Source organism: Salvelinus sp. IW2-2015, linkage group LG22 (genome assembly GCF_002910315.2).
Source record: "Salvelinus sp. IW2-2015 linkage group LG22, ASM291031v2, whole genome shotgun sequence".
Lineage (NCBI taxonomy): Eukaryota > Metazoa > Chordata > Actinopteri > Salmoniformes > Salmonidae > Salvelinus > Salvelinus sp. IW2-2015.
In genome coordinates this window covers 29,323,518-29,350,444 of record NC_036862.1, presented here as the reverse complement: position 1 = coordinate 29,350,444, position 26,927 = coordinate 29,323,518, and the positions used below count along the sequence as shown (strand labels likewise).

The 26,927-nt window shown below is 42.4% G+C and overlaps 2 protein-coding genes across 4 annotated transcripts; one reads left to right on the top strand and one right to left on the bottom strand.

The window, feature by feature from the left end:
* The first annotated feature begins 11 nt into the window (after window positions 1–11).
* tbrg1 (transforming growth factor beta regulator 1) lies at window positions 12–5,602 on the top strand. Of its 3 annotated transcripts, none has more exons than XM_023966965.2 (15): window positions 12–300; window positions 556–728; window positions 934–991; window positions 1,117–1,199; window positions 1,391–1,427; window positions 1,910–1,972; window positions 2,321–2,557; window positions 2,749–2,819; window positions 2,935–3,149; window positions 3,263–3,402; window positions 3,676–3,822; window positions 3,958–4,055; window positions 4,150–4,260; window positions 4,461–4,605; window positions 4,799–5,602. In XM_023966965.2, exons 1-15 carry the CDS (start codon window positions 223–225, stop codon window positions 4,802–4,804), a joined length of 1,662 nt encoding a protein of 553 aa, XP_023822733.1. In that variant the 5' UTR covers window positions 12–222; the 3' UTR covers window positions 4,805–5,602. The 3 variants fall into 3 exon arrangements, with proteins under 3 accessions (XP_023822733.1, XP_023822730.1, XP_023822731.1); XM_023966962.2 differs by having other exon boundaries at window positions 13–300; window positions 4,461–4,609; XM_023966963.2 differs by having other exon boundaries at window positions 13–300; window positions 485–728; window positions 4,461–4,609.
* Window positions 5,574–23,674, bottom strand: siae (sialic acid acetylesterase). The gene is made up of 10 exons (XM_023966729.2): window positions 23,330–23,674; window positions 13,390–13,554; window positions 12,503–12,660; window positions 12,287–12,425; window positions 11,996–12,176; window positions 11,614–11,732; window positions 11,382–11,515; window positions 8,254–8,408; window positions 7,846–8,032; window positions 5,574–7,409 (listed from the first exon to the last, which is right to left on the bottom strand). The coding sequence occupies exons 1-10, from the start codon at window positions 23,385–23,387 to the stop codon at window positions 7,164–7,166; spliced, it is 1,542 nt and encodes a 513-aa protein (XP_023822497.1). The 5' UTR covers window positions 23,388–23,674; the 3' UTR covers window positions 5,574–7,163.
* Between the last annotated feature and the right edge of the window lie 3,253 nt (window positions 23,675–26,927).

The following is a 26,927-nucleotide window of genomic DNA, read 5'->3' as shown; positions in this document are numbered from 1 at the left end:
TCGTTTTAATTCCTCCGAAGCGTAGTTTCCGTCAGTTTTCTGAAATAGTTCAGGCGATAAAAACAAGTCGACTGCACAACGCGTTGTTGGATTTTTGCAAACCTTTCATCATAGTAATTGTTGAGATAAGAAACAAACATTAACAAACATACTCTCCGGAAAACGTGTTTGTTTGCTAGCGTCAAGCTTTTGCTGCAACGTGTAAGTTATGTAAACAATGCAATGGAGACAAGCGAAGAAGTGCTTCAGGGTTCTCCGATGATTCACGGAAAAGAGCAAGCACGAATTGACAGGAGTGGGGTAAGTTTTTGCAAAATATAACGAATACTCGTACAGACGTTCATTCGCGTAAACTGCCGCGTTATCTACGCGTTATCTGCGATCATTGATAGRTAACTAGCTGGTAGTAGCTGCTCATGCGCCGTCGCCGATCTACGACGAGCTCATTTCCAAAACATCCTCATGCCTCTTCTTATTTTCCCAGGGAGTAGCTATGTTCTACAAAATCATCTAGATGACCAGAGTTCTTGGATGTGTGTTTTCGTTTCGTTCCAGCCCTCAACGAGCAGAAACCAGACCACAGGAACTCCTCTCTCACCTATGGACCCACTGAACACACTGTCCAACTTTGAGTCAGAGATGGAGCCAGACGGACAGGGAAACTACTCTCTCTTCCCTGCCTTGGACAACATGGCCAGCCTGGCAGGAGCTGCCGAGGCTCTAGAGAGGTAAGCAATACCAAATTAACAGCATCTACACACACGTCCTTATTCTGTTGTATGTGGGAGGACAAATAGGCTGCCACTACACAGGAAAGATAATGTTGGGTCTTTCTGCTAGTATTATATGAGGATAAGTCTCTTACATTAATATTTATTTGCTTTGTCTTAAACTGTCTACCTAAATATGAATGTCTATTCATTCTTTTTCCAGTGAACCAGCTAATGATGTTGCAGACAAGCCCAATCTCACATGGCTTGATGCTGCGCAGGTACAGTATTTTTTTTTAACACAGCACTGTCTGTAGGCTACTGTATGTACCATGTTGACATTTAAAATCAGATTGCTGTCTGTCAGTGAAATGCAGCAGCAATACAACAGTCTGCTCTTTCCCAGATTGTACTGGAGGCAGCTGGACGCCCAATGCACATCAAGGAGATCAAACAGCAAATCATTGACAGGGGATTGGTTCAGTCCAAGTACAGTACAACATTATCAATTCTATAGATATAGAATGCATTTTAAAGAAAGACAAAATGCGTCAACTGCATCCATTTAAACAAACGTATTTTAAACTTTAAAAAACATTCCTGATAGATCAACAGCATGATATTCCCAGTAATCATTCCTCAACTGCCCATAACCACATTTATATTCTATTTCTGGACAGTGCGAAGTCGAGCCTTGAGGCTGTCATGTACCGTGAGGTAAGACTAATGAGACACTTCAATGGCCGTGATAGGTCCAAAGCTTATAGCATCTCCATTTTCTTTGCTGTACTTCAATGGACTCCACACCAAGGCCACTATAAATGAAGCAGTTCACTTTATTTTCGTTATTTGTGCTGTACATTATCGAAGTGGATATTTCGGTATTAAAACAAGTTTTTTTTTTTGCTTTCTGCATATCATTTCACTCTGTTGCTTTTCCCTTCCTTTTGTTATTGAAAGAAAGGCCGTTAGTTGAACGTAGGACAGGTTTGCACATCAATGGCCTGTGCCTTGAACCAGAGAGAATGCAATGGTGCTCTAGTGTGCCAGGATTAGAACATTCATCATGATGCTCTTAAGTAGCAGATAACACAGGCTAGATCTTAGTCATTCAAGGTTACAACAGTGAGACCTACCCTTAAGACAATTGTCAGTTCCCCAACACCTAGCCCTGGCCTTAGTATCCCACTATGTTGCAGACACAGAAAGGCAGCAGGAGATTCAAGAGGATTGAGAACAGAAATGGAGTCTTTGCACTGTTGGTAAGTTATCATTATGCAAAGGATGTCAGAAGAAATCCCTTTAGTTCAATTCTATCACTGCTGATCTGACAAATATAGACATTTAGGAGAGTGCAGTGGAAGATCAATGTGTTTGGATAATTAACATTATAATTTGTTCCCTTTATATAGTCATTGTAGCCATGTTACTTTGCTTTGTCACAGTTTTCATTTTGCGTTGTATAAGTTACTGTTCCAGATATACCTCATCTACATAACATTGTCATTGTATGCACAATCATATGTGGATCGTGGCCTACATTGCCACTAGTATTTGAATGTGGCGTTATGATGCAATGCCCACTGAGTTTGGTCTCTCTCCATCCACAGACAGATGATGAGGGGCAGCAGGCTCTACAGTCCTTCACCACCCAGTCTTTCATGGGGTCTCCCCCCCAGTCAACCTTCTCCAGCTCTGGCTCTGCAGCCTCTCTGCCTCCCTTCCCCTCCCCCACGGGTCTCTCTGAGACCAGGCCCAAGACCAAGAAAGGCCCACGCAAGAACCAGAACGAAAAGTACAGACTAAAGTACCTCAGACTACGCAAAGCAGCACTGTCCATGATTTTTGTGAGTACTCTACATACTAAAGACAATCACTTGAATGAGTATTATTCAAGTTATTTCTGTAACACAATGTGTTCAGATGCTACATGTGTCCCCCATAACACTTAGATGTATGGAAGAGAAATGTTGGAGATGTGTAGTAGACTATGGTATTATAGGCTGAGGGCTGAAGTCACTAACTGAATATCCCACAGGAGAATGCGGCTCTCTGTGATGAAGTTGCACACTTAGAGGAGAAGTTTGTGCGAGCAAAAGAGGAGCGCAGGTGAATTTAACTGTGTTATATTGATGCATTTAAAAAAAAACTTTTGGACACTGATAGGTACTTTGAAAACAGTTTTTGTTGTCTAATCGGGCATCTCTTGTGCTTTGTTTTCCAGGTTCTTACTGAAATCGCTGATGCAGTACCAGTCTGTGTCAGAGGGGGAGCTGCTCACCGCTGCTACTACCAGCTCTCACACCCCTGTGATCTTCAGTTCCGTCCCAACGGGGGCATCAGTCCTGCCTGTGGGTCATAACCTGGCCTCTGGGGCAGAGGAGGGCCTTCCTAAGAAGCCTAAGAAGGAACGAGGCAGGGAGAATGGAAAAGAGGATGGTGGGTAGAGCCATGTTCGTATCAGCCTACCTGTAGATAAGACAGATTCTTATGTCTAGTAATGATGGGTAGCACAGTATTTTCTTTGACTCCATAAAATACATTTCCCTCAGGTCKAAAAAGAATGTCAAAAAAGCGTAAGCTTGCTGACGCGGGGTCTCGTAAGCTGGTTCAGCCCATCGCTCTGGACTCCTCAGGACGTCCTGTCTTCCCCATAGTACTGGGGGGTCTGACTGTGTACAGTCTAGGGGAGGTCTGTGTCTCAACTCATACTTATGCCTCACATTTTCTCTTTATAAAAACTGTCCAACTTATCTTACATTGTTCTCCTTTCCTTGTCTCCTCACTTGCATAACCATTCTGTTGAAAGTACTGAACAGATTTCCACCATATTGCCCTCCCTTATCATGTTGGTCAGGATCAGTGTCCATGAAAGGAGACCAGGAGAGGCTATTTAAGACTGTTGGGACACAGCCCATGACTTCTCAGATCAGTGGCTAGAGAATGATGTCCTTCTCTGTTCCAGATTATCACAGACAGGATGCTGTTCCATGACCAGTGTGCCATCTACCCAGTGGGTTTCTGTAGCACACGCTTCTTCGCCAGCATGAAGAGCCCTGATCAGCAGTGCCTCTACACCTGCCAGATTAAGGACGGGGGTGGTGGCCCACAGGTACACTCGCACTAATGGAGCTATAAAACATTATGAAGTCATGTGCTAAGTAAGTCAATTAGGTGCTGTGAGACAGCTTATGTTTTTGTGAGGAGTGTTTTCCTTATCAAACCACCCCCCCCCCCCCCCTCCCAGTTTGAGATAGTGCCTGAGGAAGACCCTCAGAATGCCATAGCTGCCTCCTCTGCCCTCACCTGCCATTCCAACCTGCTGAAGGCCATTGGTGCTCTAAGGTACCTGCTTGCTGTACAGACTGGCTTATAGAATCAGTGGATGCATTTCATTGTATGATTTTTCTCTCATTATCTTACATCTATACCCCTACAGATCTAAACCGGTGGCACCCATCGTGCCTTCAGGAGCAGACTTCTTTGGCTTCTCCCACCCCACCATCCAGAACCTGATCCAGAGCTGCCCAGGAGCACGCAAGTGCAGCAAGTGCGTCTCTAGTACTCAAGTATAATGTCATCTACCTCACAGGAAATTAATTGAACATTGCACATTATCTTTGTGGAGATTGCAATTGGTGCATTTCCTTTTTTAGATGAACTGACCTTTAATATTCTCTCTCATATCTGCTAAAGTACATGTAGCTGAACGACTTATGTGTTGCTTATTGGTGTGATATGTCCCTGTAGTTATCAGTGGATCCGTTTTGAGGTGTGTCGTCCAGGCGACGGCCAGGTTCCACACAGCCTGTCTGAGGACGATGCCTCGGTCAGCTTTGAGGCCTACCAGAAACACCAGGGCTTTGATGACACCATCAGGGGGGAGAACAATCTAGTAGGTGAGGCCGAGCAGTTTGCCACACTTTCTCTACCTACCTGTACACCCCCTAACCTCATAATTTAGCATATAATGGCCTTTGTTTATTATTCTTGTTGTCTGCTAGCAGAAATAGAAAGCAATGATATTATGGGTCAACTATCCAGTCAAGATCTGATTTCAACCACTCAATCCCATCTTCTTTCCCCAGGCATGACTCCACAATCCCCTGGTTCCTCTCACCAGCATCTTCTAAACTCACCCACCCTGCAACCTTCTACATCTTACTTCAGCCACTGATCCTTTCCTCTTCAACCTCCAGACCAGTGAAGTAGTGGTAAAGAAAAAACTGGTAAACGATGATCGCCTTTTGCGGTTAATAAAGTAACGCTCCATATATTTTCAATGCATTTATTTGTGATAGGTGGGTAAATGCTTGTGCAAAATAAATTAAATGGCATTTACCCTCCACTACACCACTGCTCTAGAAAGCCTGGTGACACCTGTGTGGAGGTTCTCAATAGGACCAGTTGCGTCTGTACTGACATTGACAGTTCTAGAAGGAACCAAGAAGAGGAGACTACAGAATCATGTTCTCTTACATTTAAACGATCAATGTACGTTGTTGTTATCATGTGAAAGAAAGTTGATCTGACCGCCCTCTGCAGGTCTCTTTGTGTAGATGATCAAGTTTGCCCCTGTATGTACCACTGTAGTTAGTACTATAAAATGGGTGGTTTGAGCCCTGAATGCTGATTGGTATACCACGGGTATGACAAAACATTTATTTTTACAGTTCTAATTACATTGGTAACCAGTTTATAATAACAATAAGGCCCCTTGGGGGTTTGTGATATGGCCAATATACCAAGGCTAAGAGCTGTATRCAATCCTTAATTGTGGTATATTGGCCATATACCACACCCCCTCCTGCCTTATTGCTTAACTATAGTTGATTTGGTGGACAATGTAAAATGGACTACGCCTGGCATTTCAATAAAAACATTTTATTTCATTTTACTATCATCAAATAATAGAACAAGGTAATATGGTATCATTCAAAAACAAAGCGGCCAGCGGTTGAGAGTGAAAGGAGGTGCAGGTAGAACCCCATCAGCACTGTAAACAGGACATGCCTTAAAGTCACAAGGCCGGTCCCTCCATGCGTAGCACAGGCCGGATACATTGTTCATGGAACAGTAATTCGTGGACACTTGGATGGCGCTAACACCCCACTGAAGTATGGGAGCTGGGTGGAAAAGCCTGCATGACAACAAAGAATTCAGACCCAGTTGATCCAGCTCATCCTCTTCATATTCGGTAGAAACACTATACCATAACATAATTAATACACATTACAAGTACAGCATCAAACTTGAAAGATATCTTTGGATTGAGCGACCAAGATTCTCTGGTTATAAATAATGTTGAGATACTGGTCATTCACCAAGACCCGGCTCGGGAAAGGCCCCTGGAATGAGACTACCTCCTCCAAATAAGCCACAGCTCTCGCCCCTAGAGACAGTCTATAGGCCACGTCCTGCTTGTCCCGGGGATGGATACTGGAACAAAGTCACTGGTAAACATCTTGTTCCACATTCTAATACCCTCATTAGCATACCACTTAGAATGATTCAATACATGCATCCTAAGTGGTATGTTAGTTTCCATATTGGAACGTAGCCTTGTATTCTCACAGTATTCATATGTGAACTGCTTAAAGCTTTTAGAAGAGTAATAATGGGCCTCTGTAGATATATTCGATCAATTTGATGTTATTTTAATGGACAAAAAGAGTGCTTTTCTAAGTGACCCCAAACCTTTGAACGGTAGTATATACATATGTGGCTTGAGTGACAGACTCTGCTCATGGGTAACGGCTAGGGAAAGGCCCCTAGAATGAGACGCCTTCCTCCCCATAAGCCACAGTTCTCACCCCTAGAGACAGTCTGTAGGCCACGTTCTGCWTGTCTCGGGGATGGATACGGGAACAAAGTCACTGGTAAACCTCGTTGCACATTCTAATACCCTCATTAGCATACCACATTGTTGCTATCATGTGAAAGAAACAGTTAATCTGGTCTCTTTGTGTAGAGCACCTTCAAGCTGACCCCTGTAGCACTGTGTAGATAGAACTATAATTGATTTGGTGGACAATGTAGATGGACAACACCTGGCATTTCAATAAAAACCCACTAACTTGTTTATTTGATGATCAATGATAGTAAAATGAAATAAGGCAATAGTGATTGGCAACCATTGCTCATTGTATCATTCAAAACACATTTCCCACTGCGTAAATAAACGTAGAATACAATATGAAAAATTATAGAATGATTCAGCTTCAGTGCAATTGTAAACAAGCCAAAGAGGTTATTGGTTTTTGTAGATAACTACATAATTATGTCAAGACAATTCAAAAATACACACACTGAAAGACTGCAATCAGCTTCACACTGATGACTCAAGAGGAAATGTAAGCATTTCATTTCCAGTCTTGACACAAGTGCATCTTGTTAACCACCACACCATATTTGGGTGGAATAATCCATTCCTAGCAGAGGGGGGTTCTCATCTCACTGCTTGTCTGGCCAGCGGTTGAGAGTGAAGGGAGGTGCAGGTAGAACCCCATCAGCACTGTAAACAGGACATGCCTTAAAGTCACAAGGCCAGTCCCTCCATGCGTAGCGCAGGCCGGCTACATTATTCATGGAACAGTAATTCGTGGACACTTGGACGGCGCTAAGGCCCCACTGCAGTATGGGAGCTGGGACCCACAGTGACAGAGAGTCACAGGGTGCCCTCACCACTGAGCAGCAAATCTGAGGAAGAAACAGTCTGGTTAAGAAATGGTTTCCCCTGACACTTTTTTAACAAGGTGGAAAAGCCTACATGATAACATGCCAAGCTACTGACAATGACAAAGAAAGAATTCAGACCCAGTTCATCCAGCCCAACCTGATCATGGTCAGTAGAAACACTAATAATAATAATAATAATAATAATGTTGTACTGTCACATACACCGGATAGGTGCAGTGAAATGTGTTGTTTTACAGGGTCTTCCATAGTAGTGTGGTGCCTCTGGGGCAAATGGGGGTTTATTGTCTTGCTCAAGGGCAGATCAACAGATTTTTCACATTGCCGGATCGGGTATTCAAACAGGCAACATTTTGGTTACCAGCCAAGCACTCTAACCACTAGGCTAAATGCTACCCCATACTTTAGAACACATTACAACTACAGCCATCACACTTACCTGAAAGATATCTTTGGATTGAGTGACAGACACTCTCTGGTCATAGGTTACGTTGATATACTGGTCATTGACCAGAACCCGGCTAGGGAAAGGCCCCTGGAATGAGACACCCTCCTCCCCATAAGCCACAGCTCTCGCCCCTAGAGACAGTCTATAGGCCACGTCCTGCTTGTCCCGGGGATGGATACTGGAACAAAGTCACTGGTAAACATCTTGTTCCACATTCTAATACCCTCATTAGCATACCACTTAGAATGATTCAATACATGCATCCTAAGTGGTATGTTAGTTTCCATATTGGAACGTAGCCTTGTATTCTCACAGTATTCTTATGTGAACTGCTTAAAGCTTTTAGAAGAGTACAGGCCTATCAAATACTGTGGTATCCATTCTATGATTGTTACTTACCTGCCAAAAGGAGACATTTCATCTCCTAAGTCCATAGCAACAGCCATGAATGTGTTCTTCATACGCAGGTTGGGAGCAAAGCCATAGTCTGCAGTCTGGTGCCAGCGTATGTTTGGAAATCCCTCACTTAAGGAGGCCTTTCTATACGTAGAGACCTCAGGACAAATATAGACAAAATCAACATAACAGCGTAAGCAACAGTGGATAACATCCTGGAGTGATAAATTGTCAAGATTCCTACTATGCTAGATAGCGGCAAGAAAAAGTATGTGAACCCTTGGATTTAATAACTGGTTAACCCTCCTTTGGCAGCAATAACCTCAACCAAACGTTTTCTGTAGTTGCGGATCAGACCTGCACAACGGTCAGGAGGAATTTTGGACCATTCCTCTTTACAAAACTGTTTCAGGTCAGCAATATTCTTGGGATGTCTGGTGTGAACTGCTCTCTTGCCAAAGCATCTCAAGCGGGTTGAAGTCAGGCCACTTCTTTTAAAACCATTCTGTTGATTTATTTATGTTTTGGGTTATGGTCCTGCTGCGTCACCCGACTTCTGTTGCGCTTCAATTGGTGAACATTCTCCTGAAAAATGTCTTGATAAACTTGGAAATTCATTTTCCCGTGAATGATAGCAAGCTGTCCAGGCCCTGAGGCAGCAAAGCAGCCCCAAACCATGATGCTCCCTCCATCATACTTTACAGTTGGGATGAGGTTTTGATGTTGGTGTGATATGCCTTTTTTTCTCTCCACACATAGTATTGTGTGGTCCTTCCAAACAACTCAACTGTAGTTTCATCTGTCCACAGAATATTTTGCCAGTAGCGCTGTGGAACATCCAGGTGCACTTTTGCAATCTTCAGACGTGCAGCAATGTTTTTTTTGGACAGGAGTGGCTTCTTCCATGGTGTCCTCCCATGAACACCATTCTTATTTGGTGTTTTACGTATTGTAGACTCGTCAACAGAAATGTTAGCATGTTCCAGATATTTCTGTAAGTCTTTAGCTGAAACTCTAGGATTCTTAACCTCATTGAGCGTTCTGCACTGTGCTCTTGAAGTCATCTTTGCAGGTTGGCCACTCTTAGGGAGAATAGATAGCAACTGTGCTGAACTTTCTCCATTCATAGACAATTAGTCTTACTGTGGACCGATGAACCTCAAGGCTTTTAAAGATACTTTTGTAACCCTTTCCAACTTTATGAAAGTCAACAATTCTTAATCTTAGGTCTTCTAAGATCTCTTTTGTTCGAGGCATGGGTCACATCAGGCAATGCTTCTTATGAATAGCAAACTCAGCTCTAACCAACATCTCCAATCTCATCTCATTGATTGGACTCCAGGTTAGCGGAGTCCTGACTCCAATTAGCTTGGAGAAGTCATTAGCCTAGGGTGTCACATACTTTTTCAATCTTTCTAGACGTAGAGACCTGAGGACAAATATATAGACACAATCAATGTAACAGCATAAGCAGCAGTTGATAACATCCTGATATGATACATTGACAAAGCAATGTAGTGATTGCTACTATGCTAGATAAAGGGAGATTTATTTTTTTGCTGAGATTCAGGACCCTGTCCTTTAAAGATAATTCATAAAAATCCAAATAACTTCACAGATCTTCATTGTAAAGGGTTTAAACACTGTTTCTCATGCTTGTTCAATGATCCATAAACAATTAAATGAACATGCACCTGTGGAACGGTCATTAAGACACTAACAGCTTACAGAAGGTAGGCAATTAAGGTCACTGTTATGAAAACTTAGGACATTAGAGGCCTTTCTACGGACTCTGAAACCACCAAAAGAAAGATGCCCAAGGTCCCTGCGGGAATGTGCCTTAGGCATGCTGCAAGGAGGCATGAGGACTGCAGATGTGGCCTGGGCAATAAATTGCAATGTCTGTACTGTGACAGCTGATCGTCCTCGCAGTGGCAGACCACGTGTAACAACACCTGCACAGGATCGGTACATCCGAACATCACACCTGCGGGACAGGTACAGGATGGCAACAACTGCCCGAGTTACACCAGGAACGCACAATCACTCCATCAGTGCTTAGAAACTATCCGCAATAGGCTGAGAGGCTGGACTGAGGGCTTGTAGGCCTGTTGTAAGGCAGGTCCTCACCAGACATCACCGGCAACAACGTCACCTATGGGCACAAACCCACAGTCGCTGGACCAGACATGACTGGCAAGAAGTGCTCTTCACTGACGAGTCGCGGTTTTGTCTCACCAGGGGTGATGGTCGGATTCGTGTTTATCGTCGAAGGAATGAGCCTTACACCGAGGCCTGTACTCTGGAGCGGGATCGATTTGGAGGTGGAGGGTCCGTCATGGTCTAGGGCAGTGTCTCACAGCATCATCGGACTGAGCTTGTTGTCATTGCAGGCAATCTCAACGCTGTGCGTTATAGGGAAGACATCGTCCTGCCTCATGTGGTACCCTTCCTGTAGGCTCATCCTGACATGACAATGCCACCAGCCATACTGCTCGTTCTGTGCATGATTTCCTGCAAGACACAGTGTTCTGCCATGGCCAGCGAAGAGCCCGGCTCTTAAACCCATTGAGCACGTCTGGGACCTGTTGGATCGGAGGATGAGGGCCATTGCCATTCCCCCCAGAAATGTCTGGTAACTTGCAGGTGCCTTGGTGGAAGAGTGGGGTAACATCTCATAGCAAGAACTGGCAAATCTGGTGCAGTCCATGTGCAGTCCATGAGGAGGAGATGCACTGCAGTACTTAATGCAGCTGGTGGCCACACCAGATACTGACTTACTTTTGATTTTGACCCCCCCTTTGTTCYGGGACACATTATTCAATTTATGTTAGTCATAACCTGTTCAGTTTGTCTCAGTTGTTGAATCTTTTGTTCATACAAATATTTACACGTTAAATTTACTGAAAATAAACAGTTGACAGTGAGAAGACGTTTCTTTTTTTGCTGAGTTTACATTCACAGGGGATTAGGTGTTGTCACGATAAGGGCCTTATCACACAGCACTGAATGTTCTGTAAACACCAGCCGAGAGGCTTGTAGGACGTCTCAACATCAGCTGCTGCAGAATCACAGATATGTTATCAGCTCAGTCTCAGTCTCAAACTATAACCATAACATTTAGTCAGTACCTGTACAAATCCAAAGGGGAAATCTGGTGCAGTCTGTCCCCCTGAGCTCTGGTGGAAAGCCATCCTCCAGTCATCAATCATGGAGGGAAAGGAACAGGAGTATTTCTTCTGATTGTAGTCTGTGTTGGCCTCACCTATCACAGGGGTCAGGTCAGACATGTCTTCAGTTTCTATGCTGTTACTGTATGCTAAAAGATGGGAGAAAACAGGATGTGACCCCAAGCTGTTTTACCTTGGTACCAGATAGCTCCTTTGATGGTCATGTTGAGAAGTGGATGGATCATGGCATTCCACAAAATAGAGTTAGTCCACACAGACAAATACATTGAAGGTGTATATGGCATGGGGAATCTGGATGAAAAGAACAAGACATAGGCCAACTGATATCAAGTACCATAGGTGAGAGGATATTTTAAGGTGCATGCTACCTGCAAATTTCTGTAACAATGTTCACATTAACTTAGTCCAAAAGAAACAAGACAAAAATATTCACTAGTCTGCCCATCTACAATCCTTAAGAAGATGTCTATAATTGCTGATGTAAGATGTAAAGTAGCATACCTACCGAACATCTCAATTGCAAGAGTAAAGCTCCAGGGTCCCTGTACACTTACCCGTTAATCCTATCCAGGTCACAGTGTTGGAGTGCTCGTGGGGAGGACCATGCCTCTACAGGTGTGCCTCCCCAGCAGGACGTCACTAGGCCGATGGGGTACTTCAGCACCTTGTACAAGTGGCGCCCAAACATCCAGCACACTGCAGAGTAGTGCTTGAAATCCCCACCACCCAGCAACTCTGTTCAGGAGGTTTAAGATTAATTCCCATTATCAACTAGATGTATTAATACCATTTGCATGACATTTCACATCTAATTGAGCTAATAGACTGTATGAGCCTGTCCATACTTGCTGTGGGGACAGACCAGGGCACCTCCACTCCAGCCAGGTCAGTCAGCTCAGTGTAGCTCTGCTCCAAGGCAGCCATAAAGATCCGCACCTGGGGGAACTTGGAGGCCAGCGCTAGCTCCTCTGATGCATTGAACACCTTGGAAGACAAGACATAATAATGGTTATTATTACAACTATGCAAACTCAGACTTACTTGAACATTGCAGAGTATACCTGAGAAGTTGTGAAAGCCATGTTGCTCTGTCCCCCACACAGCCAGACATCCCCAAACAGCACATCTGTGAGAGTGATACTGTGGTTGTTCTGGAGGACTGCAGTCAAGTTGTAGGGGCCGCCAGCTTCCATTGGGACAAGGGCCACCTTCCATATCCCTGGGAAGAGATCCAAAACCATGGATCAGTGAAGGTTACGCTAATGTCTTAATATACAGTGCATTCGGAAAGTATTCAGAACCCTTCCCCCGTTCTACATTGTTACAGCCTTATTCTAAAATGGATGAAATAAAAACAATTCCTCATCTACACACAATACCCCAAAATGACAAAACAAAAAACAGCAATACCTTAGCATATTCGGAATCCCTTTTTCCTGCATTTTGTTACGTTACAGCCTTATTCTAAAATGGATTACATTAATGGGGGGAAACAATCTACACACAATACCCCATAATGACAAAGCAAATTACATTTGCAAACATTTCTAAAAACCTGTTTTCGCTTTGTCATTATTTTTATTTAATCCATTTTAGAATAAAGGCTATAACGTAACAAAATGTGGAAAAAGTAAAGGTGTCTGAATACTTTCCAAATACACTGTACAGTACATTGCAAGGCAGAAAAAGTGGGACACTGAGCACAATTAACTTCAAACAARGTGTTTTTTTTGTCCCTCACACTTCCTCAGCTTTTTCCCTCATTCTGACAGACGTCAGTCACCTTCACAGTACGATAATAACATTTGTTAGAAAAATACCTTGACAAGAGCTTAGGGTTTTATCAACTCTTCTTGAAATTACAGTTCTGCTTACTTCATCCTCAACTTCATGACATGACTGGATAGGCACGCTAAACTAAAGGCATTGTTGGGATCAGATAACTCACCGGCAGCCACACTGACAGCAGGTGCATTGTTAGTGACTGGTCCTCCTGATAGAAAGACTGTGACCTCAGCATCATCGGGTCCATAGCCCCACAACACAGCCCTCTCTGGGGCCTTCTGCAGAACCATGTGATCGCCATAATAGGAGGCAAAGCGGAACCCACCGTCTGGAAACAAAAACAATATTAAATCTACTGTATTAGAACATATTTATCCAAGTCAATTAAACAAACAATCATTACACATATTCAAAGTTACTCTTTCAATGTTGACAGTATGCATGAAGCCCAATAAAATATAATCTTGACACATTTACCTGTTCAGTTGCCTTGACAGTAAAATGCATCATTCAATGTACAGTGCATTCAAAAATTATTCAGACCCCTGACTTTTTGCTACATTTTTTTTTTGCCTTATTCTAAAATGTATTAAATAAAAACAAAATTACTCAACCTACACACAATACCCCATAATGACAAAGCGAAAACAGGTTTAGAAAAACACCTTATTTACATAAGTATTCAGACCCTTTGCTATGAGACTCGAAATTGAGCTCAGGTGCATCCTTTCCATTGATTATCCTTAAGATGTTACCACAACTTGGAGTCCACCTGTGGTAAATTCAACTGACTGGACATGATTTGGAAAGGCACACACGTCGATATAAGGTCCTACAGCTGACAGTGCATGTCAGAGAAAGAAATGAGATCAAAGGAATTGTCTGTAGAGCTCCGAGACAGGATTGTGTCAAAGCACAGATCTGGGGAAGGGTATCAAAACATTTCTGCAGCATTGAAAGTCCCCAAGAACACAGTTCATCATTCTTAAATGGAAGAAGTTTGGAACCACCAAGACTCTTCCTAGAGCTGGCTGCCCGGCCAAAGTGAGCAATCGGGGGAGAAGGGCCTTGGTCAGGGAGGTGACAAAGAACCAGATCGTCACTGACAGAGCTCCAGGGTTCCTCTGTGGAGATGAGAAACTTCCAGAAGGACAACAATCTGTGCAACACTCCACCAATCAGGCCTTTATGGTAGAGTGGCCAGACGGAACCATTCCTCAGTAAAAAAAAAGGCACATGACAGCCTGCTTGGAGTTTGCCCAAAGGCACCTAAAGGACTCAGACCATGAGAAACGAGATTCTCTGGTCTGATGAAACCAAGATGGAAACCAAGATTGAAGTCTTTGGCCTGAATGCCAAGTGTCACATCTGGAGGAAACCTGGCACCATCCTTACGGTGAAGCATGGTGGCAGCATGCTGTGGGGATGGTTTTTCAGCGGCATGGCCTGGGAGACTAGTCAGGATTGAGGGAAAGATGAACGGAGCAAAGTACAGAGAGATCCTTGATGAAAACTGGGGTGAAGGTTCACCTTCCAACAGGTCATCGACCTTAAGCACACAGCCAAGACAACACAGGAGTGGCTTCAGGACAAAAGTGGCTTCAGGACAAGTCCCTGAATGTCCTTGAGTGGCCCAGCCAGAGCCTGGACTTAAACATCTCGAGAGACCTGAAAATAGCTACGCAGCGACGCTTCCCATCCAACCTGACAAAGCTAGAGGGGATCTGCAGAGAAGAATGGGAGAAACTCCCCAAATACAGGTGTGCCAAGCTTGCAGCATCATACCCAACAAGTCGAGGCTGTAATCACTGTCAAAGTAAAGGGTCTGAATATTTACAGTACCAGTCAAAGTTTGTACACACACCTAATAATTCCAGGGTTTCTTTATTTTTACTATTTTCTACATTGTAGATCAATAGTGAAGTCAAACTATGAAATAACATATGGTATCATGTAGTAACCAAAAAAAATAAAAAATAAAAATATATATATATTTGAGATTCTTCAAAGTAGCCACCCTTTGCCTTGATGACAGTTTTACATACTCTTGACATTCTCTCAACCAGCTCATGGAGGTAGTCACCTGGAATACATTTCAATTAACAGGTGTGCCTTGTTAAAAAGTTAATTTGTTGAATTCTTTCCTTCTTAATGCATTTGAGCCAATCCGTTGTGCTGTGACATACAGAAGATAGCCCTATTTGGTAAAAGACCAAGTCCAAATTATGGCAAGAACAGCTGAAATAAGCAAAGGGAAATGACAGTCCATCATTACTGGCTCTAATGAGGACCGCCAAAGGAAAGGAAGACCCAGAGTTACCTCTGCTGCAGAGGATAAGTTCATTAGAGATAACTGCACCTCAGATTGCAGCCCCCCTCAAAAAGAATTCTGAGTTCAAGTAACAGACACATCTCAACAGCAACTGTTCAGAGGAGACTGCGTGAATCAGGCCGTCATGGTCGAATTGCTGCAAAGAAACGACTACTAAAGGACAATAAGAAGAGACTTTCTTGGGCCAAGGAACATGAGCAATGGACCGGTGGAAATATGTCCTTTGGTTTGATGAGTCAATTTTTGATTTTTGGCCGTATCTTTGTGAGACGCAGGGTAGGTGAACGGATGATATCTGCGTGTTTGATTCCCACCGTGAAGCATGGAGGAGGTGGTGTGATGGTGCTTTGCTGGTGACACGGTCTGTGATTTATTTAGAATTCAAGGCACACTTAACCAGCATCGCTACCACAGCATTACACCATCCCATCTGATTTGCGCTTAGTCCCAACTATAATTTGTTTTTCAACAGGACAATGACCCCAAAACACACCTCCAGGCTGTGTAAGGGCTATTTCACCAAGGAGATAATGGAGTGCTGCATCAGATGACCTGGCCTCCACAATCACCCAACCTCAACCCAATTGAGATGGTTTGGAATGAGTTGGACCGCAGAGCGAAGGAAATGCAGCCAACAAGTGCTCAACATGTGTGAACTCCTTCAAGACTATTGGAAAAGCATTCTTCTTGAAGCTGGTTGAGAGAATGCCAAGAGTGTGCAAAGCTGTTAAAGGCAAAGGGTGGCTACTTTGAAGAATCTAAAATGTAGATTTGTTGAACACTTTTTTGGTTACTACATTATTTTATATTTTTGATGTCTTTCTTCACTTTTGATCTACAATGTAGAAAATAGTAAAAAAAATAAAGAAACCCTTGAATGAGGTGTCTAAACCTTTGACTGGTACTGTATGTAAATGTGACAGTTTGATTTTTTTTATACATTTGCAAAAATGTCTAAAAACCCATTTTTGCTTTGTCATTATGAGGTATTTTGTGTAAATTGATGAGGGGGAAAAACAATTTAGTACATTTTAGAATAAGGCTGTAACTTAACAAAATGTGGAAAAAGTCAAGGGGTCTGAATACTTCCCAAATGCAGTGTAGCTACAAACAATGATACAATCTATCAAAGATTGAGCCTACAGTTGCCACACCATTTTAGAAGGAATAAATAGTCATAGCTACAGTTCGTGACTGATTCATGTTGTTGACAGCTCATGCTGCYCATTCTGGCAATCCTATTAAATTACTAGAGAGGCTATGTCATAAACCCTCAAAGTTCCAAAATAGCAGCCATCTTGGTCAGGGAGAGATCCAAAACCAGTCTAATTGGAATGAATGGCAGTAGAGGCAATGCATTTTCTGCTTCTACTTATGCAGGAAAATAAAAGCCATGTGATGTATCCAAAATGTAAATGGAATTATAGTCAACCTGAAATAGTGTCAAATATATATATTCAGTTTATACAGGTTTTTATCAATTATTTGTAGTAAGTTCTCCGATTTTGTTTTCTTGGAAAGCTCAGCGCTATTATACGATAGAATATAAGTGCATTTACATGGCAATTAAACATACACAAACTCAGCAAAAAGAGAAATGTCCCTTTTTCAGGACCCTGTCTTTCAAAGATATTTGGATTTTTACGAATTAACTTCACAGATCTTCATTGTAAAGGGTTTAAACACCGTTTCCCATGCTTTTTCAATGAACATGCACCTGTGGAACGGTCGTTAAGACGATTACAGACYGTAGGCAATTAAGGTCACAGTTATGAAAACTTAGGATACTAAAAAGAGGCCTTTCTACTGACTCTGAAAAACACCAAACGAAAGATGCCCAGGGTCCCTGCTCATCTGTGTGAACGTGCCTTAGGCATGCTGCAAGGAGGCATGAGGACTGCAGATGTGGCCAGAGCAATAAATTGCAGTGTCCATACTGTGAGACGCCTAAGACAGCGCTACAGGGAGACGGGACGAACAGCTGATCGTCCTCGCAGTGGCAGACCACGTAACAACTAGAGGTCGACCGATTAATCAGAATGGCCGATTTCAAGTTTTCATAACACTCGGAAATTTGTATTTTTGGACACCGTTATTTAACTAGGCAAGTCAGTTAAGAACACATTCTTATTTTCAATGACGGCCTAGGTGGGTTAACTGCCTTGTTCAGGGGCAGAATGACAGCTTTTTACCTTGTCAGCTCAGGGATTCAATCTTGCAACCTTACAGTTAACTAGTCCAACACTCTAACCACCTGATTACATTGCACTCCACGAGGAGCCTGCCTGTTACGCGAATGCAGTAAGAAGCGAAGGTAAGTTGATAGCTAGCATTAAACTTAATAAAAAACAATCARAATCACTAGTTAACTACACATGGTTGATGATATTACTAGTTTATCTAGCGTGTCCTGCGTTGCATATAATCGTTACGGTGCGCATTCGCGAAAAAGGACTGTCGTTGCTCCAATGTGTACCTAACCATAAACATCAATGCCTTTCTTAAAATCAATACACAAGTACATATTTTTAAATCTGCATATTTAGTTAATATTGCCTGCTAACATGAATTTATTTTAACTAGGAAAAATGGTGTCACTTCTCTTGCAACAGAGTCAGGGTATATGCAGCAGTTTGGGCCACCTAGCTCATTGCAAACTGTGAAGACTGTCTTTGTTAGGAAGAAATAGCCAACTTCGCCAAACGCGGGATGATTTAACGAAAGCGCATTTGCGAAAAAAGCACAATCGTTGCACGACTGTACCTAACCATAAACATCAATGCCTTTCTTAAAATCAAAACACAGAAGTATATATTTTTAAACCTGCATATTTAGCTAAAAGAAATCCAGGTTAGCAGGCAATATTAACCAGGTGAAATTGTGTCACTTCTCTTGCGTTCATTGCACGCAGAGTCAGGGTATATGCAACAGTTTGGGACGCCTAATTTGCCAGAATTTTACGTAATTATGACATAACATTGAAGGTTGTGCAATGTAACAGGAATATTTAGACTGATGGATGCCACCCGTTAGATAAAATAGGTAACGGTTCCGTATTTCACTGAAAGAATAAACGTTTTGTTTTCGAGATGATAGTTTCCGGATTCGACCATATTAATGACCTAAGGCTCGTATTTCTGTGTGTTATGTTATAATTAAGTCTATGATTTGATAGAGCAGCCTGACTGAGCGATGGTAGGCACCAGCAGGCTCGTAAGCATTCTTTCAAACAGCACTTTCGTGCGTTCTGCCAGCAGCTCTTCGCAATGCATCAAGCTGTTTATGACTTCAAGTCTATCAACTCCCGAGATTAGGCTGGTGTAACCGATGTGAAATGGCTAGCTAGTTAGCGGGGTGCGCACTAATAGCGTTTCAAACGTCACTCGCTCTGAGACTTGGAGTAGTTGTTCCCCTTGCTCTGCATGGGCCGCGGCTTTTGTGGAGCGATGCGTCGAGGGTGGCTGTTGTCGATGTGTTCCTGGTTCGAGCCCAGGTAGGAGCGAGGAGAGGGACGGAAGCTATACTGTTACACTGGCAATACTAAAGTGCTTATAAGAACATTCAATAGTCAAAGGTATATGAAATACAAATCGTATAGAGAGAAATAGTCCTATAATAACTACAACCTAAAACTTCTTACCTGGGAATATTGAAGACTCATGTTAAAAGGAACCACCAGCTATCATATGTTCTGAGCAAGGAACTTAAACGTTAGCTTTTTTACATGGCACATATTGCACTTTTACTTTCTTCTCCAACACTTTGTTTTTCCATTATTTAAACCAAATTTAACATGTTTCATTATTTATTTGAGGCCAAATTGATTTTATTGATGTATTATATTAACTTAGTGTTAATTCAGTATTGTTGTAATTGTCATTATTACAAATAGATAAAATTAAATTAAAAAATATTATTTATTAAAATCTGTATCGGCTTTTTTGGTCCTCCAATAATCGGTATTGGCGTTGGAAAAAAAATCTGAATCGGTTGACCTCTAGTAACAACACCTGCACAGGATCGGTACATCCGAACATCACACCTGCGGGACAGGTACAGGATGGCAACAACAACTGCCCGAGTTACACCAGGAATGCACAATCCTCCATCAGTGCTCAGAGACTATCCGCAATAGGCTGAGAGAGGCTGGACTGAGAGCTTGTAGGCCTGTTGTAAGGCAGGTCCTCACCAGACATCACCGGCAAAACAACGTCGCCTATGGGCACAAACCCACAGTCGCTGGACCAGACAGGACTGGCAAGAAGTGCTCTTCACTGACGAGTCGCAGTTGTCTCACCAGGGGTGATGGTCGGATTTGCGTTTATCGTCAAAGGAATGAGCGTTACAGAGGCCTGTACTCTGCAGCGGGATCGATTTGGAGGTGGAGGGTCCGTCATGGTCTAGTGCGGAGTCTCACAGCATCATCGGACTGAGCTTTTTGTCATTGCAGGCAATCTCAATGCTGTGCGTTACAGGGAAGACATRCTCCTCCTTCCTGCAGGCTCATCCTGACACGACCCTCCAGCATGACAATGCCACCAGCCATACTGCTCGTTCTGTGCGTGATTTCCTGCAAGACAAGAATGTCAGTGTTCTGCCATAGCCAGCAAAGAGGCCAGATCTCAATCCCATTGAGCACATCTGGAACCTGTTGGATCGGAGGGTGAGGGCCAGGGCCATTCCCGGCCAGAAATGTCTGGGAACTTGAAGGTGCCATGGTGGAAGAGAGGGGTAACATCTCACAGCAAGAACTGGCAAATCTTGAGAGAGGAGATGCACTGCAGTACTTAATGCTGCTGGTGGCCACACCAGATACTGACTTACTTTTGACCCCCCTTTGATCAGGGACACATTCATCAATTTCTGTGGAACTTGTTCAGTTTATGTCTCAGGTTATTGAATCTTATGTTCATAATAATATTTACACATGTTATGTTTGCTGAAAATAAACGCAGTTGACAGTGAGAGGATTTTTTTTTTTTTGCTGAGTTTACATATATACACAGCGCTGTGAAAAAGTATGACCCCTTTCTGATTTTCTCTATTTGTTCATATTTTTGATACTGAATGTTATAAGATCTTAAACTAAAACCTAATATTAGATCAAGGGAACCAGAGTATACAAAAAATAAAAAAATACTTAATGTAAAATTAACAAACTCATGCAACACCCAATTCTCTTATGAAAAAGTAATTGCCCCCTTACACACAATAACTGGTTGTGCCACCTTCAGCTGCAATGACCGCAACCAAATGCTTCCTCCTCGCTGTGGAGGAATTTTGTCCCACTTCATTCATAACTGCTTTAGCTCAGCGACTTGTGGGTTTTCAAGCATGAACTGTTCGTTTCAAGTCCTGCCACAACATCAAATTGGGATTAGGTCTGGACTTTGACTAGGCCATTCCAAAACTTCAAATGTGTTGCTTTTTAATCATTCTCATTTAGACTGGATTGTTTGTTTTGGATCATTGTCTTGCTGCATGACCCAGCTGCGCTTCAGTTTCAGCTCACATATGGATGTCCTGATATCCTCCTGTAGAATTCTCTTATACAGAGCAGAATTAATGGTTCCTTCTATTAAAGGCAAGTCGTCCAGATCCCGAGGAAGCAAAGCATCCCCAAACCATCACACTACCACGCTTGACAGTTGGTATAAGGTTCTTACTGTGAAATGCAGTTTGGTTTTCGCCAGACATAATGGAACCCATGTCATCCAAAAAGTTGACTCAGGTTTGCCAAAAAGCACCTGGATGATCATCAAAACTTTTGAAAGAATGATCTATGACAGATGGACACAATGGACACTTCATTAAGTCAGGACTCGTATTTGACTTAGCCATGCCTCCTTGCCTGTCCAATATTTCCTCATCTCCCACCCCTTCTAACGCGACTAGCCCCGACGCTCCTCCCTCTTTTTCCCCTGCCTTGCTACGAAGCTTCTCCCTGCAGGCGGTCACTGAGTCCGAGGTGCTAAAGGAGCTCTTTAAACTTGACCCCCAAAAAACATCTGGGTCAGATGGTTTAGACCCTTTTTTCTTTAAGGTTGCTGCCCCTATCATCTCCAAGCCTGCCTCTCCTCTCTGGGGAGGTTCCCATTGCTTGGAAGGCAGCCACAGTTCATCCTTTATTTAAAGGGGGAGATAAAAGAGTGCAGTGTATAAACTCAGAACATCTGCTGTCTCAGCCATTGCCTGTCAGCAAGGAAGTACACCAAGGCTCGATCCTAGGCCCCACACTCGTCTCAATTTACATCAACATAGCTCAAGCAGTAGGAAGATCTCTCATCCATTTATATGCAAATTATACAGTCTTATACTCAGCTGGCCCCTCCCCGGATTTTGTGTTAAACGCTCTACAACAAAGCTTTCCCTGCCCTTAACCAAATTACCGTTTGTTTTGGAGGTGTTCAGAACAAGGTTAGGTAAGAAGAATGCCCCTCTCCCCACAGGTGTGATTACTACCTTGGAGGGTTTCGAGCTTGAGGTAGTCCCCTCATACAAGTACTTGGGAGTATGGCTAGACAGCACACCATCTGTCTCTCAGCACACCATCTGTCTCTCAGCACATATCAAAGCTGCAGGCTAAAGTTAAATCTAGACTTGGTTTCCTCTATTGTAAATCGTTCCTCTTTCACCCCAGCTGCCAAACTAACAATGATTCAGTTAACCATCCTACCCATGCTAGATTACAGAGACAATTAATAGATCGGCAGGTAAGGGTGCTCTCGAGCAGCTAGATGTTCTTTACCATTCGGCCATCACATTTGCCACCAATGCTCCTTATAGGACACYTCACTGCACTCTATACTCTTCTGTAAACTGGGCATCTCTGTATTCCTGTCGCAAGACCCACTGGTTGATGCTTATTTATAAAACTCTCTTAGGCCTCACTCCCCCCTATCTGAGATATCTACTGCAGCCTTCATCCTCCACATACAACACCCGTTCTGCCAGTCACATTCTGTTAAAGGTCCCCAAAGCACACGCATCCCTGGGTCACTCGTCTTTTCAGTTCGCTGCAGCTAGAACGAGCTGCAACAAACACTCAAACTGGACAGTTTTATCTCAATCTCTTCATTCAAAGACTCAATCATGAGCACTCTTACTGACAGTTGTGTCTGCTTTGTGTGATGTATTGTGGTCTCTACCTTCTTGCCCTTTGTGCTGTTGTCTGTGCCCAATAATGTTTGTACCATGTTTTGCACTGCTACCATGTTGTGTTGCTACCATATTGTTGTCATGTTGTGTTGTCATGTGTTGCTGCCTTGCTATGTTGTTGTCTTAGGTCTCTCTCTATGTAGTGTTGTCTCGTCGTAATATGTGTAATCCCAGCCCCCGTAGGAGGCATTTTGCATTTCGGTAGGCCGTCATAGTAAATAAGAATGTGTTCTTAACTGACTTAAATAAAAAGGTAAAACAAATAATAAATAAGTCATGACATGGGTCCCTATCATCAACTGATTTGAGACAGTGCATGGCTGTGGATTGACTGCATTGTTTGAATGGAATGTTGGCATATTGGCAGTTAATTTGAAAAAGTGTATGGAATTATTCCTCTAAAACTGTCTGGCTAGGTAGCTAACACACATACAGTGCACAAATTCTTCACATTCATTGTTTTACACATTATCTTATCACAGCACTGGCAAAGCAAGGTTGACCAACTCCCTGACCAACATGGCTGACCTTCGGACCATCATAAGAAGGTTCTAGTATTCTAATTCCATGGGTAGCAATTAAAACATGTATTAAACAAGAAATTAACACTCACCAGAGGCATATAAGGATCCTAAAATAGTGAGAAAACACAAACATATCTTCAGACACATTGTTAAACTTGACTTGCTACTGTTGCTAARGTTAGCTAGGCTACACTACAATCCAAACAAGGAAGTAATAGCCTTTTAAACGCTAAATGTCACGTGATTCTTCTTCATATTTCATCTGGAACATTATAACGCTGTTTCTAACAATCTACTGAAGGTCAGTGTGATACGTATCAGTCTGTCGCTCACACATGTTCACATTGATAATAATCAAGCTCGCTACAGTACTATTTAACATAGTTCGGCAACTTTTGTTTTGATTTGTGAACGGAAAAAATGCAAAGACTACAGCTGCTGCAAAGGACAAACAGTGCGACAGTGAAAACGTTATGTTAGTAGCCTACAGATTCATTGGTCCACATCCAACTCTGGCTGACCGAGACAGTTGTTGAATCCTCCGGTAAGTGCCTCAGTAGCGTGTGAGTGCATCAGACAAATGTTGCATGAAAATAAAAAATGTAATTGTATGAGCATCATGGCATATTTTTAAGCATATTATTATGTTGGTTATCTTAAAAAATGGAAGATCTTGAATGAAGAGGGGGAGTAGGGTAGCTATAGCAGGTTATTACTGTTGCATTCATTATTGGTTGACGCCACATGTTTCTTCCAGTTAATATTTAAATAGTGCGACTGTGATTATTGCACAGTAAAACAGACTTAATAAGTCAAAAGTGACAAATGAGAAACACAATATTAATGTGTTTATGTAAGATTTTTTTTAACACGTTGGCCTTTTGTGAAGACATGAACAGGCCATGATTTACTGGCATGCATATAATTAAAATAAACTTCCCATTCAGCAGAAATTAGTGATAGATGATGGGAAGATAATTGAAAAGATTGCCTTGGATGGCGCAATAACTAACGAGAGAATTACACTTCATATGTTCAGCTCCATGAAAAGGCTACACACAGGAGTGATTCGTTTATGTTTGTGGTCATTTCACAAACTGATACATTTTAAAGGAGTTGTTCTCCAGAGAGAGGTGCTAGTTATACTACATGTTTATGTCTTAATTGTTCTCTTGGCACGTCTGCTTCACAAACAACTTGGATATCTGCTGAAGATGTTTTTTTCTGCTAGCGTTAATTCATTTGTTTACTTTAAAGTCCCTGTATGTCGTTAGAGTTCTTCATGCTTGGCCATTCCCCAACAGACATCTCTGATAATTGGACTTGCTGTCATATCAAGCTACAAGCTTGTCAGCACACCTGCAAACCACTTCTAACAGTAGAGTTACAAAACGTGCCATTCAAATACTGTATAGTTTACCATAAACAACACACTGTAAAAATGTGGATATTGTTTTTCATTGTGTATTTAGACGTACAGTATCTCCTCAGAGGATTATAAATGTCTGAGAAACTGTGTGTTCTCTTAGATGTTAGTATATTTATATGAATAATTGGATTTTCATTAACAGACAGTGCTTTGAATGTATTTCTTTGTCTGAGCCGGACTATAATATGGCTATGCAGACTAATCTTGTTTTTCTAATCCCACACACTTAGAGATTTTGCAGCGCTAGCACACACATCTGTGTGTAGGAGGTATGTGCACACTCAGAATGCCTGTGTTGTACTGTACCATAAAGTGCTAGTAATATGCAGACAAAATACACGTCCTTTCAGACATGCTTTTTCATACATTTCTACGTGCCTTTCTTACAAGAGAAAAGGCCAAGTGCACAGCTGCAGACAGTTCCTCCTAATTCTATTTTGTACACCAACATCTTTTGTTTTTCATAAAAATGCCTAAGACCCTGGAAACAATAATTGTATACAGCAGTGGAGGCTCCTCAGAGGAGAAAGGGGAGGACCATCCTCTGTGAATTTCATAAAATAAAAAGTGAAACGTTTAAAAAGTGATAATTTTTAGATACAACWATACTAAATATATTCACAATTGATTAAAACACAATGTTTTGCAATGAAGGTCTACAGTAGCCTCAGCAGCACTCTGTAGGGTAGCACCATGGTGTAGCCAGTGGACAGCTAGCGTCCATCCTCCTCTGGGTACATTTTCTTCAATACAAAACCTAGGAGGCTCATGGTTCTCACCCCCTTCCATAGATTTACACAGTAATTATGACAACTTCCAGAGGACGTCTTCCAACCTTCCAGAGCTCTTGCAGCATGAACTGACATGTCATCCACCCAATCAAAGGATCAGAGAATGAATTTCATACTGAAAGCATTTCGAACTGAAGAATAAGCTCCAGCTAGCACCCCAGGCCCCGGTGGCAATACATTTGTGAAACGTACCTTTACTTGGATAGTTCCAGCGTTGGATAGTCATAGCCAGCTAGCTAACATAGCATCCCTCTGTTTGAGCTGGGTGCCTCCTACTGGCCCTCCAACATGACTTCCAGCAGCATCTGGTTTCCCATCCAGGGACCAACCAGGACCAACCCTGCTTAGCTTCAGAAGCAAGCCAGCAGTGGGATTCAGGGTGGTATGCTGCTGGCATAAAATATGGTGAGTAGTTGACTCAAAACGAGAGACAGAGAAAATGATTGAACAGTTTAAATTAATTTATTCAAAAATGAAAGAGATTTTTTCTCTCACTTTCCCTTACATAGCTAGCAAATGCAGCTAGCTAGTTTAATCAACTCAAACACCCAGCTCAAACAGAGGGATGCTATGTTAGCTAGCTGGCTATAACTATCCAACACTGGAACTATCCAAGTAAAGGTAAGTTTTACTAATTTATTGCCACCGGGGCCCGCCGGTGAAACTGCTAAACTGCTTACTGACTGTACTGCATGATTGCAGCGGGTTTAGTAACGCGTTAGTTCTATTAGCTAGGTTGACTATGATGTTACTTTAGCTAATATGGTGACAATGATGTAGACTGTAGTGGTCAGTGGTTATTATATGGTTTGGCTTGTAAAGTTTTACATTCCACCGATTCTGTTGAAAAACGTTAATTAAGCTGAAGCACACGGAACGGGGATAAACATGAATTTATCCAATAGAATTTGGTCAATAGATACTCTCGTTTGCAACTGTTGGACTAACGATTACACCCTAGATCAGCTAGATGCAGGAAATAGTGTGCAAGGCGGTATTGAATGTGTCACTGTCTGTCACCTTAAAATTCTCTTGACCTGTGTGCACCTACGTTGTAAACTTTCATTCATAGGCTAGGTTGTAGCAACCTCATGATGGGTATATGGAAAATTTGAGTATCATGTAGGAGCCTAAATCTATTGATGTTGCATTGAACAGGGTGAATGGAATATGAATGACAGTCATCCAATATGCTGTAATAGAAATAAGGCTATGTTCATAAAAATACGAATCTTCCTCCCTCATCTTAAACGGCACCAACCGTTGAATGGAATTTCCATTCAATACTGTATCTCTGGCAGATACACTTTATCTGATAATAGGACATTATCAGTCCTGACATCTGTGCTCTGCAGGCAAACGCTGTCAGATACCATATGGACAACAAATGCACTTCCTCCTCTAGCATATCTGATACTTACTGCAAGACTGTTAAACATACCTTCCTATTATAATTACCCTTTGTCT